This window comes from Phyllobates terribilis, unplaced genomic scaffold, assembly GCF_046119375.1.
Source record: "Phyllobates terribilis strain yellow unplaced genomic scaffold, ASM4611937v1 Scaffold_3__8_contigs__length_932513732, whole genome shotgun sequence".
Lineage (NCBI taxonomy): Eukaryota > Metazoa > Chordata > Amphibia > Anura > Dendrobatidae > Phyllobates > Phyllobates terribilis.
This window is the reverse complement of record NW_027362763.1, coordinates 358,810,784-358,828,739: the sequence shown is the minus strand read 5'-3', so window position 1 is coordinate 358,828,739 and position 17,956 is coordinate 358,810,784. Positions and strand designations below refer to the sequence as shown.

General features: G+C 39.6%; 1 protein-coding gene across 3 annotated transcripts in view; it reads right to left on the bottom strand.

The window, feature by feature from the left end:
* DVL3 (dishevelled segment polarity protein 3) overlaps window positions 1-17,956 on the bottom strand; it is a 68,026-nt gene that overhangs the window by 22,841 nt on the left and 27,229 nt on the right. For 2 of the 3 annotated variants that reach the window (XM_073675313.1, XM_073675312.1), the window contains exons 3-4: window positions 17,220-17,341; window positions 14,468-14,574 (exon numbers count right to left, since the gene is read on the bottom strand). In XM_073675313.1, coding sequence (XP_073531414.1) covers window positions 14,468-14,574; window positions 17,220-17,341 — 229 coding nt within the window. Of the gene's footprint in view, window positions 1-5,099; window positions 5,665-14,467; window positions 14,575-17,219; window positions 17,342-17,956 lie in introns of those variants that run through there. The other variant, XM_073675314.1, reaches the window with a different exon arrangement.

Below are 17,956 nucleotides of genomic sequence, written 5' to 3'. Positions count from 1 at the left end.
TTAACCTGCGCTAAAGACTAAAATTACGGGGAACCCCACACCAATTTTTTTTTTAATAAATCCTTTATTATAACACTAAATGACAAGTACAGTAATCAACACTGTCACTGTGCTTCTTATATATGTGACTGACATGTTTCTATCTATCTAATCTATGTATGATTCTCTATTCTTTCTATTCTAAATTGTCGGGTACAGATGCTGAATTGCCGGCCGGCTTTTTTAAAGAGACGGTGCATGAAAACACTAATATTTTTTTAAATAAATCCTTTACACTAAATGACAAGTACAGTAAGAAACACTGTCACTGTACTTCATATATATGTGACTGACATGTTTCTATCTAATCTATGTGTGAAGCTCTATTCTTTCTGTTATAAATTGTCGGGTACTGGTATATGCCGCTGCTGAATTGCCGGCTTTTCATGTTTCACTGTGAGCACTGTTCCCATCGATTTGGGAAACCACCTCCCCCAATACATTCTACATTATTCTTAGTTGTTTTCCTTCATGTAGAATTAACCTACAAGGAAAGAAAGGGTTTATTTTCATTCCGATATTTGTGTCCCATTGACTTGCATTGGTTTCTGGTATCGGAATCGGCGATATCCGATACTTTTTGGGTATCGGCCCGATCCAATCTGATCCGATATTTCCTGATATCGGAAGGTATCGCTCAACACTACTCAGGAGTTGATATACAGTACACTAGACTGCTTTAGTAGTTACTGAAGCAAATATGACTAACCATTAGTCCTGAAACAGCCCCTTATTTATTCATACAGAAGATATCCTTTCATATGAATAATAGTAACCAAAACCAGAAAATTGTGCTAAAAAGAACAGGGACTCCACATAGCTTCTCATTGGCTTTTATCCGGGCGTTTGAAGAAAAGAAAAATGTGTTGTGTGAAAAAGGCCCTACACTATTTAGAGTTCCAAAACAATTAAAAATTGCTAGTCTAACCCAAGTATGTGCTTATCAATGTGTGATTTATGGGACTCTGTATGACACAAGCCCTACCGATCAGCAGAATAAAGGGGCTCCGTCACTGTAGTGACTGATAATGCTGCTCAAGTGAGTGTTTCTACAGTACAGTACGGCATAGACAGCCAGTCACATAGTGCATTGCTGCTGCCTCTTCCTTCTAATTGGTGATGGAACGCCTACTGATCTCATGATTGTCCGTCCTAAGGTTACATCAATTTCAAGACCCAGAAAAAACCCTAGAAGGTAATTTACGGGATAACACTTGATATACCACATGCATAAAAAGAGAAAGTGCCCAAGTATAAAAGCATCTACACTCACTTGAATGAGAAGTCATGGAAGAATTGCAATGCTTGTGTAAGCTTTAGGCAAGAATGCAAACTTCACATTCTGGATCTATTCTGGTTTTCAACATTCTTCGAGGCTAGACAATGTGAATATATCTAAAATGATAACTTACACGATTGGTACATAGCAGCTTAGAAATTTGACTCCATGATATGTGCACAGCACTAATAGTCACAAACCCTGAAAGAAAACATGTCCCCTAAGCATGCTAGGTTTGGATTTCGGCACATGTACACTGATCTGACCTTGCTTACCAAGCACTGGAATGGTCCCCAAAAGTGCATATTTGTAATATCAAATGCAGATTTCAGCGTACATTTCACACCAAAATCCGTCTGAGAGGTGCCCACAAACCACCTCTCATTGCTGTAAATTGCAGATCCTCTTAACCGCTTGTACGACTGCAGATTTTTCCAACATTGTTTTCAAAACCACTTCATTTATTGAAGCAGTTTTCGTGTGGCTTCCACTTGGAACCAAGGCTGTTAGATATAGGGGCCCCACTGAATTGGACAAATCAACATGCACAACCAAGGAAATTAAAACTGCAGATCTTCATATGTAAAGTGCCATGGAATAAATGGCGCTATAATAAATAATAATAGTAATAATCTGCCGAAGAAACCCAAGGGTCAGCGTCCAGTTCTACCACAAACACTATGTTTCACCATAAACACCCCCCAAGTGAAGATACCCTTCTTCTTTCCTAGGGGTCAGTGAAGAAGCACTTTCAGAGGGGAAAAAAAAAACCCACAGTATCTGAAAAGCCATTTTCCCATCCCTTTATTGTGGGATATTGGCTAAAGGTGCATTATAACTACTATGGAGTTATTATGGCATTAAGATTCAATTGAACTCAGCAACAGGTACCCTTTATGTAGCCACAAATGAAAAACATTTAAAAAGAGAAGTTCCTGTTGTCTAAAAGCAATGAAATGTCAGTAGGATACGCCATCACTTTGACCAGTGGAATCATCATGGCCTCCGATAAACATATATGAAGAGATCTTTTCCAAGATATAATTAATATTGCTTTAAAAAAATAGAAGTGTTAGTCTATTTTGATCAATTAAAATGCAAAATTAATGAACAAAAGAACTCCAAAATCAATAATTGGAGTGACCACCCTTTGCCTTCGAAATCAGCATCAAAGCAGCAATTCTTCTAGATACACTTTCACATAGTTTTGAAGGAACTCGGCAAAGAGGCTGTTCCAAACATCTTGGAAATCTAACCAAAGATCTTCTGTGGATGTATGCTTGTGCAAATCCTATCTCTTCATTTAATTCCACATAGACTAGCTGATGCTGATCATCACTTCCAGGACTCCTAGTTCTTTATGCTGAAGATAGTTTTTAATGACATTCAGAAGCTGTCTAGCAATGGCCTCAGATCAGAACTGGCAGCAACGAGTGGGACCCAGCTACATCCATCTACTGTTCAGAGAAGTCTGGCCAGAAGTGGTCTTCGAAGAAGAATGGCAGCCAAAAATCATACCTTCTACATGGAAACAATGTATGAAAACAATGGAAATGGGGTGCAGAAAAGTGTCAGAAGGTGTTCTGAACTGAGGAGTCAAAAAATGAAATGTATCTAAATGCCTTAAAAGTGGTACAGTAATGAGTAGCTAAAAAGTTATATTCTCACCAGAAATGCAAGATTCATGTGCAGGCAATTACACAGGACAACTGCAGCAACAAAATCCATGAGACATTCCCAGATAAAGCATCCAGAGCACAGGTAGCGGTGCTCAGCACAAAAGTAGGCAAGGATCCATAAACTTGAAAAGAGATATATCAGTACTTGATTAATGAAATAATTTATTGGAACATATACAAACTGCAGAGGGCAGACAACATTTCCATCGGCCAATGAATCATCTTGTGAATTGAGAAAGTGCATGTTCACGTGGCGCTGGCCGATGGGGATGTTTTCTGCCTGGTGCAGTTTGTATAATTTTCCAATATATTAGCGCATTATTCAAGTATTGAGTGCCGCTATCTCTCTTTTCAAGTGTACAGTGATAAGTGTCTGCAGGCAGAAGTGAAGCATGGTGAAGGTTCCTGGCAAGTTTAAGGCTGTGTTTCATCAAATGGAGTTTGGTCAAGATTAATGATGTACTGAATGCAGAGAAATACATGCAGATACTTATGCATCATACAATATCATCAGGGAGGTGTCTGACTCCAAATTTATTCTGCAGCAGGACAATGACCTCAAACATGCAGCCAAAGTCAATAAGAACTATCTTCAGCGTAAAGAATGAGTCCTGGAAATGATGTTAAGACCTTAACAGAGCCCTAAGATCATCATAGAGTCTGTCTGGGATTACATTAAGAGACAAACTGCTTTACACAAGTCTATATCGACGGAAGACCTGTGGTTAGTTCTCCAAGATGTTTGGAACAACCTCCCTGCTGAGTTCCTTCAAAAACTGCGTGCAAGTGTAACTAGAAGAAGCACACCAAATACTGAATCTATTTAGATCTCTCATTTATTCACTTTACGTTTTCGCTAATTGATAAAAAAAAAAAAAAAAAAAACTATAAATATTTTTAAAGCATTAGTATCACACCTGCCTTTTGCTCAGACCTGTATATGTTAAACAATGGTTCTTATCACATGACGTTAATGGCCTAAAACAAGTCACCAAGTTACTGTACCTCCTTATAAGAAATATTGGGCCAATCTTAGGCTCAGGTTAAACCAAGATTAAAGCAGTATTTTAGTTAACCCAAAAATATAAGTGCAAGGTAACCATACACAAAAACACACTGTTGTATAAATGCTGTTTTCAGGCTTTACTCAGCATGACCTGGATGAGCTTAAGGATATGGGTACTGAAAGCTGTATACAAGATATTTATGATGTGCCAGCTTGAAAGAAGACGGGGCCTGCCATTTCTAAAGCCTTTATATTAACTTTAAGAGAAGAGTTCCCTTAATTCTAACTTTAAAGAAAATAGAAATTGTAACATGTTACAACATTTTGGTTTTGTAATGGAGACGAGAATAAGAAATCCATAAAATGTTTTTCATCAAGTTCAAGCAGAACATGAAGAGCAGACAAAACACGCAGGCTGTGCATGAGGCATGAAGTGCAAATAAAGCAGAGACAGATTTTACACTGATACCTGATATGTGACGTCTGACATCTCCTTCAACAACCAAAATAACCGGTTTAGCCAAACAAACAGAGGGCTAACAAAGCAGCAGAAAGAAAGCAGAGAGCCGGGCAGCACTGAGTATACAAGGAACACACAGGGACTACGGAATACTAGAAAGGTTTTCTGTTCCTAGCTGGGATTTTCAAACTTATTTTAGATACATATGAAATTTAGACCATAAATGTTAGCTCAGTCAGCTCAATCTGCAAATTTAGCCATCAAAGTCATGTGGTTGGCAGAAAATGCGCCATGTTGGACTACTTACCTCATTATATGTTTTGCTGAGAAATAAAAAAAGACTGTCAGGAGGGGGGTATCACAGCAGCCATTCCCCTTCTATTCACAAAGAAAAAAAAGAATATACATGCTCTATAATGTAACTAGCATAGCATACTAAAGGCATTTATGATAAAAAAAAAATAAAAAATATGGATTTAAAAGGTGATCAAGAGGGATCATAATGGGTCCAATATAAAGTCTGTAAAAACAGCAGTCACCGAGCAGCTATAAAACACAGCCATATCAGAGTTACGCACCACCACACATGACATCTGTTCACAGCTCCCATACACATCTTCCTAAAGAGACACTCACATTGCAGACTTCGCTGGTCAGGACCGGGGTACCAGAAATCTGGGTGCACATTGAGGGGGTGATGTGCAGTTGACTGAGCTCTGGATGTCGAACGACTCCTCTCCTTATTTCCAAAGCAGAGAACCATGACCATTCTGGCTTTAAATGGCAATTCCAATTCGTGTCATTGAACAGATAGATCCTACACTTCATTAGACCACCAAAATGTGCCGGTTGCAGACACATAAAAGGGGACAGCATCCATCTTTGCTCTGCATATGTTGTCCCTTGTTCAGAACCAGCCAAGATCTATCTCCATAAAATAGCTCACATCTATAATCTTCTTATAAAGATGGCACGTCGTGCAGTTGTGCTCCCACTTGTAAGTCAGATGTGGCTTCCTAGCTTATGTCCTCTTGCAGCAGTTCATGCCTTCTCGATCGGGCGCCTCCGCCTCTTCTTCCTCTCCCACGCTTTTACCTTGTGGAGGGGTGGGTAACGTGTCTCTCAGCAACAAAGTCAAACAATATAGTTACCTGCAGGGTGTAGGCTGGCCTTCATCTACTTATATGTGCAGCAAAGGCTTTGTGACAGAATGGATAGGGAGTATTGTTATCTTGTACCATTCAATGTTATGAATACACCTGGTGCCACCGAAGCTTACAGAACAAACTGAATAATTCACCAACACCACAGCGAAAACAGCGGCAGCAAAGAGTAATATACAGCCCTGAGCTGAGGACTGAAAGCGGCCTCTGATTACAAGTTATCTGAACGATAACACATATTAGTACAAACAGTATGACTAAAGAAACAATTCCAAAACTATCAAACCAATCCTCAAACTCGCAATCATGAAGGCAAATAGGTTTTATTATATACAGTAGAAATGATGGTGAAATGAAAAAGATAGTTTTGGGGGCAGTTTGGAGAAAAGTAAAATAAAACAGCTCACAAGGGTCAGGTAAGTCAATATTGGGGGTTGTCAGGGACCTTTTCCTTAGGATAGGTCATCAATATTGATTGACTGATTAGTGGGGTTGTGACACCATGCAACACCCACCGATCAGATGTTCCCGGTGCCGGACAGATTGCTCAGATACGGAGAACTACACAGCTATGCTAACTATATAATGGCCTCAGGCAGGTAATTCACATCCACCCCTACTGATTCGGATCAGAGGCAGATGTGCAGTGCCTGGCCACGGCCACTATAGAGCTGACGGAGCGGTGATGTGCAACTCTGCACTTGGGCACATCTGGCCATCACCGACACCGGGAACAGCTGATCGGCGGGGGTTCAGAATGTTGCACTCCCACTGATCAGATATTTATGGCCAATCCAAATGATAGGTCATCAATATAAAAGCACCGGTCCACGCCTTAAATAAATAATCTTTATAGCAAATATGCCAACCCAAAGCTGTCATAGGGGTTGTCACTTGACTTTCCCAGACCCCGAGTATAGAGCAATGCATGCCCACAAGTCACTGCATAAGTAGGCAGGATCCTGGAAAAGATGGGTCAACTGTTGTCGCTATACTGGATTGAGCTAATATTCCCTTGTCCAGTATTTCTGCAAAAACCTGTTTGTTTTTGCAACAGATAACTTTACCCTCCCCCTATTCATACCCAGATTGTAATTACTATTTTGTATCCACAAACTAATGGTTTTCTGAAAACATCCATGGAAATGTAAATTCTTCAGTGACCTCCAGTGGGCTCCTCAATGAAAAATTCCCAGACATGTGTTGCTTTACCACACCCTCCATATGTAATCGGCATTGTAAGTGAATGCAGGGCAGGAATGAAAATGCTGAAAACCAGCAAAGTAGTACAGACAAACCAGTTTGTGAATGCTAGTAAATGCAAACAATGTTATGCAAAGAGTATAAAGCAAAGGGGTCTCTGCAAAAGAAAAGTGCCATACTCAACTGAAAGCAAACAAAGGCATGTAGGTGGCACCACTAAAGATCTCAAATCAGTGCCCCACCACACCTTCCTGTCAGGCCAACTTTTCTTTTTTGCACCTTAGATTTTTTCCTTTTTTTTATTAATTTATTTATTGATTTTACTCACTTATATACTGGCAATTGGGGGAGGGGAATTTAAAACTTTTTTTGGGGGAAAGGTTTTTCTATGCACTGTCTATTGCTGGCTGCAGAATGATTTACCAGTAACTGCGAATCTGTCAGTGAGCTGGTCTTAGTAGAAACTAGGCGCAAAACAAGCGCAAATAGGGTCTTATCTGAGAACAACAATTATGCAAATAAAAGGATATGCTAACCTGAGGAGGTTGTGTGACACAACCATGAATAGGCATGGAAACAGCTGCTGCAGATCCAAGGGTCTCCCCACCAGGAAAGAGAAAAAAAAACAGTGCTGCTGGTAGAATAAGATCCAAATGGAAGTAAAATCCAGGATTTGTTATTTCAGGTTCTTTAGTCAACGTGTTTCAAAGTCAGTGAGCTGGTCTTGCCAACCTACGACAGAGGCTGCACCGCCATTAGGCTGTGTGGTCTACCCTAAAGTTCAGCTCAACTTTCCTGTGGTCGTAAGTCAGCTGTGAAGGGGTTAGAACAAGATGGGATTTATAAACTCATCAGAGCTCAGTCATGGATTGTTCCATTAGCCAGTAGTAGATAGTGAAGCAATGAGGGTATAAAAGGCAAAAGGGTGCAACATTTTTACTTAAATCCAGTGCAAAAATTATTTTTAGTCAAAAATACTTGCATTGTAAAAGGAGTTCTCTGGCAACGTTCAGTGGTGCTCACTTCCACATTAAAAGTGACTGATGCCAATAACATTACGACAAGCACAAATAGCAGGTATTGGGCAGTGTTTATTACAGTAGGATATGTGCACAATACCTGCCAATAGTCTACAAGTCTCAGGTGTACGCGTCGGAATATTATCGGCATTGCTGACTAAGTCAATGAATAACCCCTTCAAAAAATGGACATTTAAAATAGGACCCTGTAGATTACCATATCTTTAAATGGCTTGAGTTTAGTGTCTATGCTGAGAAGACCTCTCCATGTACTTCCCAAGTATGTCCAAAAGGTTCCAGTAATTAATGAAGAGAGTAGCCTTGAAGAGTAAGCAGTAAGGGTACAAACAGCATGAAATATGGGGTCTGATTTTTTTTTGTTGTTTTAAACTAGAGCACCCTATATATTTGGTTGCAGAAAACTCCATCTGAGGATTACATTTGGAGCTTTTCCCGTTGTACATGTCAAAGGAGAGCCATTAACATGCACCGTGCCTAAGCTTCTATAGACAAGACACAGCTGTATCCCAAAGATGGCACAAATCTTACTGTTTGGGAGGGGTCTCCCTCCTAACTTCTACCCAAATGTTTTCAAATTATAAAACTCTTATACATCCCTTGAAGGACTAATGAACAATCTAGAAGCCAATTTACTTTCATAAAGTTGGGTCACTATGGAAAAAGCTACACAACTGAAGTCGGAGTGTGGTATGCTAGTACCACCGTTCTTAAAGGGAACCTGTTACAACGTTCGTCTACAGCAGAGGTGCACAAACTTTTTTGTTCCAAATGGTCAGTTTTGTGATTGCACCATTCCCAAGGGCCTCATAAAAACTTGAAGGGGTATTCTCATATATTTTGGAGATCTGTTCAGTACTGTATATATAAATTGAGGCTCAATTTCTGGAACTTCCACTATTGTAGACAAAGACAGTTCTCTGCGCCCTTTTTAGAAATAAAGGAGTCAAGATGACGGTACTATGAGAGCAGCTGTCCCCATCATAGGTTATGAGAATTACAGAACACAGAGGAATCAGACCGATAACTGGGGGCCACAAAGAGTGACATCACAAACCACGTGGCCCCCAGGTAGCAGCTTGTGCACCCATGGTCTACATAGAGATGAACAGTATACCTGATGCCTCTTAGATGAAAGAAGAAACAGAATAAGTGTTTGGGTCATTTACAATGAAATTCTGTAAAATGCACTCTTCTCTCCATATTCATTGCTGTCAGAAGAAAGTTGTGTGTACTAGAGACATTATACACATCAATGTCTAAATCAATACATCCACCTAGAACTCCTTCACAAAACTATTTCTTCAGCATTTTTAAATAAATAGAAAAAAAAAAAAACTCCTATTTTGTCCAGCAGGAATCTGTCAGCAAGTTTTTGCTATTTAGTTTGAGAGTAGCATAATATAGGGCAGAGAGCCTGAATCCAGGGATGTGTCCCTTACTAGGCAGTGTGCTGTAGTTTCAATACAGTAAGTAAAGAATTCTATGAATAGTTTTGAGGAAGAGAATCGAGTTAACATGTAACCTCAAAAATAAAATATGTACTTTATTAGATACACTTAAAAATGGACTAACCAACAATCATCCCAGTCCTCATGTGAACTCAAAGAGTGCCATCAACACGGAAAAATGCTCTCTCTATAACAGATATCCATGTGGATATACCACACATCTGCCTCCTGAGGAATCAGAATATGGGGAAACGCGTTGAGGCAATTTATGGGATCTACATCTATGTTATTCATCTGAGATCAGTCTTCTTTTTATCTATTCTATTTGTCTTTGAGGAGGTTACATTGGACTGTGATGCAACATAGCAGGAGGGCTATCCAGGGCGAACGAGGGAGAGCCGCCGAGGAGTGGGGGCGCCACATCGCCATCTTTACCTAGGGTGCCAACCTCCACCGCTAGGCAGGGAATATCTTATAGCCTTTGTATCATAGCGCCTGGATAGCCTGGTTAGTGATTTATAGACTTGCCTGTTTATGTTTTTATATTTGGCACCATACCACTTTTTTTGCACTTAGTCACTTTACCTGAGGACACTAATATATTTGTTGATCGGGATCTACTCTGGTTACTGTTTGTTTTTGAGAGTCAAAGAGTGGGATTGCCATCTGTATTTAGGAATGGGATATGGTATGTTATCTATAAATTCAGATCTCACTATCTATTGTGTATAGGAACCAGGGGACCCGACGGTGTTCTCTATGTTCATAGTTCGGATATTTGTTGGTTAGTCCATTTTTAAGTGCATCTAATAAAAGGATATATTTTATTTTTGAGGTTACATGTTAACTCGTAGTTTCAATACAATCAGTGTTTTATCAGCAGGAGATTATCACTACAGGATTAGGTTTTATGTACTGGCCAATCATGCTAATCTGTGTATCCCCGCCCCCACCACTGATAGGCAGCTAGCTGACAATATACAGTGTACACAGGAACTGCCAATCAGGAATGTGGGCAGAGTTATACACAGCAGCATTCTGACCACTGCTACATCTACAGCAGAGATTCTATCAAAACTGCACCAAGCTGCCCAGTAAGTGATCCATCCCTTGAATCAGGGTCTCTGCCCCTACATCATGCTGCTCTCATATTACATAGTAAAAACCTGCTGACAGATTCCCTTTAAATAAGTCTTATTGACAATTCTGGTCTATTCGTTTAGCCGATTACTCTCCAAATGTTCTGATCTTTCCACAGTGTCCCCAAATCTATAAAGTTGACATATGTTGTGTCATTTAGGGAGGAGTTTTTTTATGCCAAAAAATAAGATGAGCAGTTGTGTACATAATCACCATGTCACTAAGTAGGATATCTGTGAACTCTTGGGCATTGGGATCCTAGAGTTTATACCATTTGCATGTAGACAACTATTATTAAAATGAGGTGTGGAGTATCAACAGTTTTGGTTAGGTGAGACATAACTACAGCTTTGTCAGGAAGCTGGCATACATAAGATAGTTGGCTAAGGCCTTGTTCACGAACAGGTTAATGCCCAGACTTTATTGAATATACAAGGATCACCTCTCCAAAATTTACATCCAACTCATGCCTCTGTCACCTATAGGCTTAGGCTATGTAACCATAAAAAAAAAAAAAAAAAAAAAAAAAAACTGTTACGGCAGTATGTGAACAAGCCCTAAATTTATTTTTTCTCCCAGCAAAAAGACAAAACAGCGTTTTGCAGTACCAGCAAAGTGAATGAGATTTCAGAAAACTCATGCACACATTGCCTTTTGTTTCCCTTGCAGATTAGATCCAAAAGAGGTTTAAAATCTGCAGCATGTCAATTCTTTTAGGCTATGTGTCCACGATGCAGAAATTCTGCATATTTTTTACGCTTCTCCCTGGCAGGAAAAACGCATGCGGATTTTAAATGCGTTTTTCCCGCCAGGTAGAAGCGTTTGTGAAGCGTTTTTGCATGCATTTCTGCATGCAGGTTATCAAGCGCTTTTCCAAGCAATTTTAGCATCACTTGGAAAAGTGCTTGACAACTTGGTCACACTATATAAATCCATGCAACCGGCATGGATTTATAGTAGTGTGACCAAGTTAGTTAAAAAAAAGAATAAGAATGGTGAAAAATAAAAAATAAAGTTTATACTCACCTTCTGATGTCTTCCCCGTCCGGTGTCTTGCACTGCTTGCGGGGGTGTGAAGGACCTGCGGTGACGTCATTGAGCCATGTGATGGGTCACATGACTCAGTGACGTTATGGCAGGTCCTTCACATCAACGCGAACATTGCAAGACACCGGACGGAGCAGACAAAACACCGGGAAGACATCAGAAGGCGAGTATTAACTTTATTTTTTATTTTAAATTCTTTTTTTTTTTTCAGTTTCTATGGTACCCAGGTCTGGATGAGAGTCTCCTCTTCTCCAGGCCTGGGTACCATCCGCACATTGAACCGTGTGATATCCGCTTGTGCAAATGCAGTGATGCGGATGTCACGCGGTCCAATGCAAGTCAATGGCGGCGATTACGCCGCGCTTCCGCAAAATTAATGGACATGCTGCGGATTTTTGAGCGCAGCATAAACACTGCGGAAAAATCCGCAACATGGGCATTGAAAGTGCGGCTTGTCATTGGGGACCATGGGAGGCGGATTACCAAGCGTTTCCCCAAGCGTTTATGCTGCGGAAATTCCGCAGCATAAACGTTTGTAAAACGCTACGTGGGCACCCAGCCTTAGAGTTTGTGCATGCATAAAAAAATGTACATGTTTTATTCAGAATTTTTTCTGCCAACAATCTGGTTTTGCTACTGAAAATTCTGCTGTAAATACTCTGTGCACAGAACCTTAGGCTGCGTGCACGAGGCGTTTTTGCTGCGTTTTTTCAGTGCAGATCTGTCATAAAACTTAAAGGGTTTCCTGAAGTCTCATGCACACGTTGCTTTTTTGTGACTTGCAGATTTAAAGCGCACCTGTCAGCAGGATTGTGCTCAGTAAACTACATACAGTGTCTAGTGGGCGACATTACACTGATTAATATGATACCTTGGTTGATGAAATCCGTGTTGTGGTTCTTGTGTAATCTTTACTTTCAGTTTGGAGATAATAATATGCTCGTGCTTTGGGGAGGCCTGTGGGGGGCGCTTTATTTGGTGCTCTGCTTACATATTCATCTGTATGCTCTTATGACAGCTCACTGATCCTTCACTGACCAGCCTCCTATCTTACATAATGCATCTAGTAGTGCGGGGCTAGGTAAAATAGAAGGCAGGTCAGTGAAGGCACAGTGAGCTTTCATAAGAGCATACAGATGAATATGTAAGCAGAGCACCAAATAAAGCGCCGCCTGAAGCACAGGCATATCATTATATCCAAACTGAAAGTAAAGATTACACAAGAACCACAGAACGGATTTCATCAACTAAGGTATCATATTAAATCAATGTAATGTCGCCCACCTGACAGTGTATGTAGTTTACTGAGCACAATCCTGCTGACAGGTGCGCTTTAAAGGGAACCCATCACCTGAAAAAAAAACACTATTCAATAGATATTGGCTTAATTTGCAGGTTAATAGCGTTGTGAAGCGGCCCAGCGATGGCACTTAGACTCATGCTACCAGGAGGAAATTAACTTTATTTCCCCTCGGCAGCATCCTGGTTTCAGTCACTGCCCTGTGTATAAAGAGCAGCAGCTGTAACTGCGCCCCCGGCACTGACTAACAGCCGGCCACAATGCTGAACTGCTGTCAGTCAGTGCTGGGGACGCGGTGACAGCAGCCGCAACCTAAGTATACACAGAGGGGTGATTGAAACCACGCCGGCGACACCCCTGTGACTGAAACCACAATGCTGACAGAGAAGGAAGGAGGGTGGGGGTAAAGTTCACTTTCGGCAGCATGGGTCCAAGTGCGGGTGCTGGGCGGCTTTACATCCCCATTAACCTAGAGATTAACTCTATATCTGTGGGTTAATAGTGTTTTGTTTTTTGGTTTGTTTTTTTTTAGGTGACAGGTTCCCTTTAAATCTGCAGCATGTCAATTCTTTCAGAGTTTTTGCTGCAGATTTCACCCAAATCACAAATGTGATCTGGAGACAACCGAAATCATCAGGATTGGATAAATGTTCATCTAATTTATATGGTCAGCTTAAACTGTATGCTTGTTGAGGAACTAAAATGAATTAGTTTAGAAAAGGAAAAATATCAATTAAAAAAAATAAACAAATAAATGGTGAAGAATAAAATCATGCTAAGATTTAAATTAAGTAACAAAGAAAACTTTCCTTAGAATACAATGAGTTAATTTGTAAGTGTAGTCATTAAAAATTCATAGAGCAGCTATTGAGCTTGTGACTATATCATGAGCTTGTGACAAGAGCTTCAGATGACAGATTTATCTTAATTTAAAAAAAATATTATATATAATATATATATATATATATATATATATATATATATATATATATATATATATATATATATATATATATATATATATATATATATCAACTGCATTCCCTGGCCCCAAGGACGGGTGACACATAAGCAGCGTGATGGCTACAGTCAGTAAGAAAAGACTCAAAGCATCAGCTTGTACGAGTATTATGCCCGGTTTTATAAGCTGTCTTCATTCTGTGTGTATGTGTTTGCACGTGCACATGATAGATATATACATCTTTTTTTTTTTTTTTCTTTATTACATGCATGAGGTGGTTGTGATGTAGACAAATTGCAGATAATTAAAGCTACAATCATTTGAAGGGTAAAAGGATCAACACTTTTTATTGATCCATATTAAAAGTCCCCTAGAAGTGCGATCACCGCAAATGCAGAGGTGCAGGTTAAATATCCTGCTGGACAAAGGATTAAGCTGAAAGCTAAAATAAAAGCAGCACACATGGCCATGGTACCGGAAAAGAAACCGTTCTAGAATTGAGTTTTTTGCTAGCATCACTTTCCACACTGAAGTCATGCATGTCCAGGGAACTGCAACATTTTCAAGCTCACCAGGTGAACCAGCTTTCATAAAATCCCATTCCATACAGAGCTGGCCTCTGATCTCATGAAGCAGCAGAAGAACATCGTTATTTAAAGAAAAGTCTAACCTATGTATGAAAAGGGGCTAACGTGAAATTACCGTGTTCTGAGGTCTCCTTTCTCCTTGGCCTCTCTCGTTGTGCTGAAACGACAGAATCCGTCTCAGTCTCATTGTCCAAGTTTTCTTGGCTTCCTCGAGTGTTTGGACTGTAAAGAAGAAAAAAAATAGGACATTTCACAACTGGAACTTTGTTGTTTGCAGTATTTTGTATTCACACTTGTGAAAAGGTGAAGTCACAGCTAGCCACACCGCTACCGAAATAACCATTTTTGCTTCTAATTTTCCTGTTGACTGAGCTGTGTGACGGAGAGCTGACTGTTTTATTGATACCAATATGGGGTACACAAGACCGTTGGATCAATTGTTATAGCATTTTTTAGGGCGGTAAATGAAGAGCCACAATTTTTGCGGTTTAATTTTTTTTTCCCGTTTAAGCTTTTACAGAACAGGTTAATTTTACATTTTGATAGAATGGACATTTATGGACGCAACAATAAAGAAGAACACACAACATGTAATTTGCTGTGTTTATTTTTAAAAGAAAGAAAAAGGGAGAGACTAGTTACATTTTTTTTTCAATACACTTTTTTCCATTATTTTTCAGTTTCCGTGACATGAAACTGTGATTAATAGCAACACAACTAACTAAAAATAGTATAGCATATCTATAATAAATTACTCATTTATCCTAAATACAAAACCCACTCAATAAATAATGAATAACCATAGAATCATTTTAAATATTCATTTAATAGATTTTAAAAAAATATATATAATCAAAAAAACATAATTTAGAAAACAGACTCCGGGATATACAATAAATACACAATTGATTAACTGTGGGGCACAAATCAATACAAAAAAAAATAGAAGCCAAATCTATATATCTGGCCAATCACAGAAGGTATGGGATAAACCCATCAATTAAGGGCACATTGATAGGTAAATAATAGAAATCACTCTATATTGCTTAACATCATTGGTGGATGGTAGTGTGTATTCCAGCGTGTAACGCACCCCAGGTGGATCTTTAGGCTCAATACCCTTACTCCTCATGGTCTCAACGAACAGATTTCATACAATTCATTTCTCCAATAAGATTTTTGTATGCATGTCTTTTTTTAGTATTTTTAATTCATTTCTTTTTATTTTTTAGTTATTGTTCCTCTGGCCTCAATTTGATAATGAAATTTTATTCCAGCCTCAACAACTCCCTTCAACAGACATATGTTCCTTATTTTTTTTTATTTTTATGCAATTATTATTATATGTACTGATATGTGAATCTTTAACAGAATGTACACATTATTTACCTTCTTATTATATACTCCTTGAGAAAGTCATCCGGCGAAACGGCATTGGGGCCTATTTACATGGTATTTATTCCTCTCTGTGTTTACTTGGTCACATTAATGCATTCAGTTTAGCACTCTAATTTATATGTATCCACTGTGATTTAATTATTTATTTATATTTTAGCTGCTGCTATATGTATTTATTGCACTATGCACTTCAACACAGTCTGGATTTGCCTTCTATTTTTTTTATTGATTTGTGCCCCACAGTTAATTATTGGGTATTTATTGTATATCCCTGAGTCTGTTTTCTAAATTATGTCTTTTGATTTATTAAAAGAAATATTAATAGAATAATTTAAAAATATTAATTTAATTTATGTTTATCCCTTATTTGAGTGGGTTATGAAACTGATTGCTTACACAATATACTGTAGTACCATAGTATTCCAGTATAGAGAGAAAAATCGCTGTTTCCTTTGCAGCTCAGTCTGGTTGAGCTTTACAAAAGTACCAAGATGGCAGCATCAGTAGGCCCTGGCTACCATTGTAATCCATCAGGGCATGAGGGGTTTTGGGGGGGGGGGGGGGGGGATGATGGCAACTGGTGCAGAGGCATTTAAGGGGTTAAATGGCCCAGCTAGGGCCTCTACTGTGAGTCAACATCACATGCATATGGAGAGATGTCAGCTTTTACCCCACAGTTACCCCCACAATGACAAAGATACATCATTTTGGATTAAGGGATTGAATTCACATGAGTGGATAATTTGAAATATGAGACTAAAAAAAAATTTAGTAAAATATTCAATTAAAATCTTAAAGCGCACCTGTCAGCAGGAAAGTGCTCAGTAAACTACATACACTATATAGTGGGCAACATTACACTGATTAATATGATACCTTGGTTATTGATATCGGTCCTGTGATTCTTGTGTAATTTTTACTTTCAGTTTGGTGATAATGATATGCTTGTGCTTTGGGGCGGCCTGTGGGGGGCGCTCTATCTGGTGCTCTGCTTACATATTCATCTGTATGCTCTCATGACAGCTCACTGTGCATTCACTGACCTGCCTCCTATTTTACATAATGCATCTAGTAGTGCGGGGCTAGGTAAAATAAGAGGCAGGTCAGTGAAGGCACAGTGAGCTGTCATAAGAGCATACAGATGAATATGTAAGCAGAGCACCAGATAGAGCGCCCCCCACAGGCATATCATTATCTCTAACCTGAAAGTAAAGATTACACAAGAACCACAGGACAGATTTCATCAACCAAGATATCATATTAATCAGTGTAATGTCGCTCACTACACAGTGTATGTAGTTTACTGAGCACAATCCTGCTGACAGGTGCGCTTTAAGAATCAAATAGTGAACGGGATAACTGGGCACTAAAGGTTACACACAAGACCATACGGCTGTCTGTGCCACTTGGTTGGCACAAGCCTTACAAAACAAAAATTCCACCGATTTGAACAAAAGGTATATACTCACTGAAAAGATGGTGGACGCGAATCTCCAATGCCCCCGGTCCGCTCGATTGGTGGCGGCAAATCAGAATGGCTGTCAGCGCACACAGAGCCTGCGTCAGACTGTGAACCGTCTGCAGACACCAGCTGTAGGGACAGGGAGAAACGTTAGCAGTGGCCACACACGTACAGTATTTGCAATCCTGACAGCCGTCTGTGCTGTAACAGTGTCTACTGCCACCGTGTGATGAAAGACACACCCAAACATAGGACTACAGGAGGAAGAATTCCTGACTGCCACCCAACTGAGCCGGATGTAAGGCAGATAGCAGCTGGCTGCTGGAGTTTCACATACCGGGTTTCATCACATACACTCCTCTCAGTTCTTTCAATCAGTGAATATTTTCATATATTTGTATTATTTTCTATAGCTAATATCAGCAAACATTTCAATAAAGAAGTATATACATACGGTATAACACACAAACAGGATATCTACACCTAAGAACACACAGTGCCCCGATATGACAAGACTCAGGTGGACCGCTACTTCCCTATAAAGGTCCAGTGTATTTCTACAATTACAGGTTAAAATCCTAGTGCTGCCGAAATCCCATTGCCTCATCTGACCTATAAACCAAAAAGATAGAGGAGCCTGTGGTCAGCCATTCTCTGAAAGTAGAAAGACCTGGTGCACGCCATGACTCACGGCACAAATATGTAGATAGGAAGAAGACAGCCAAGTAAGGGAAAGACCAAAGG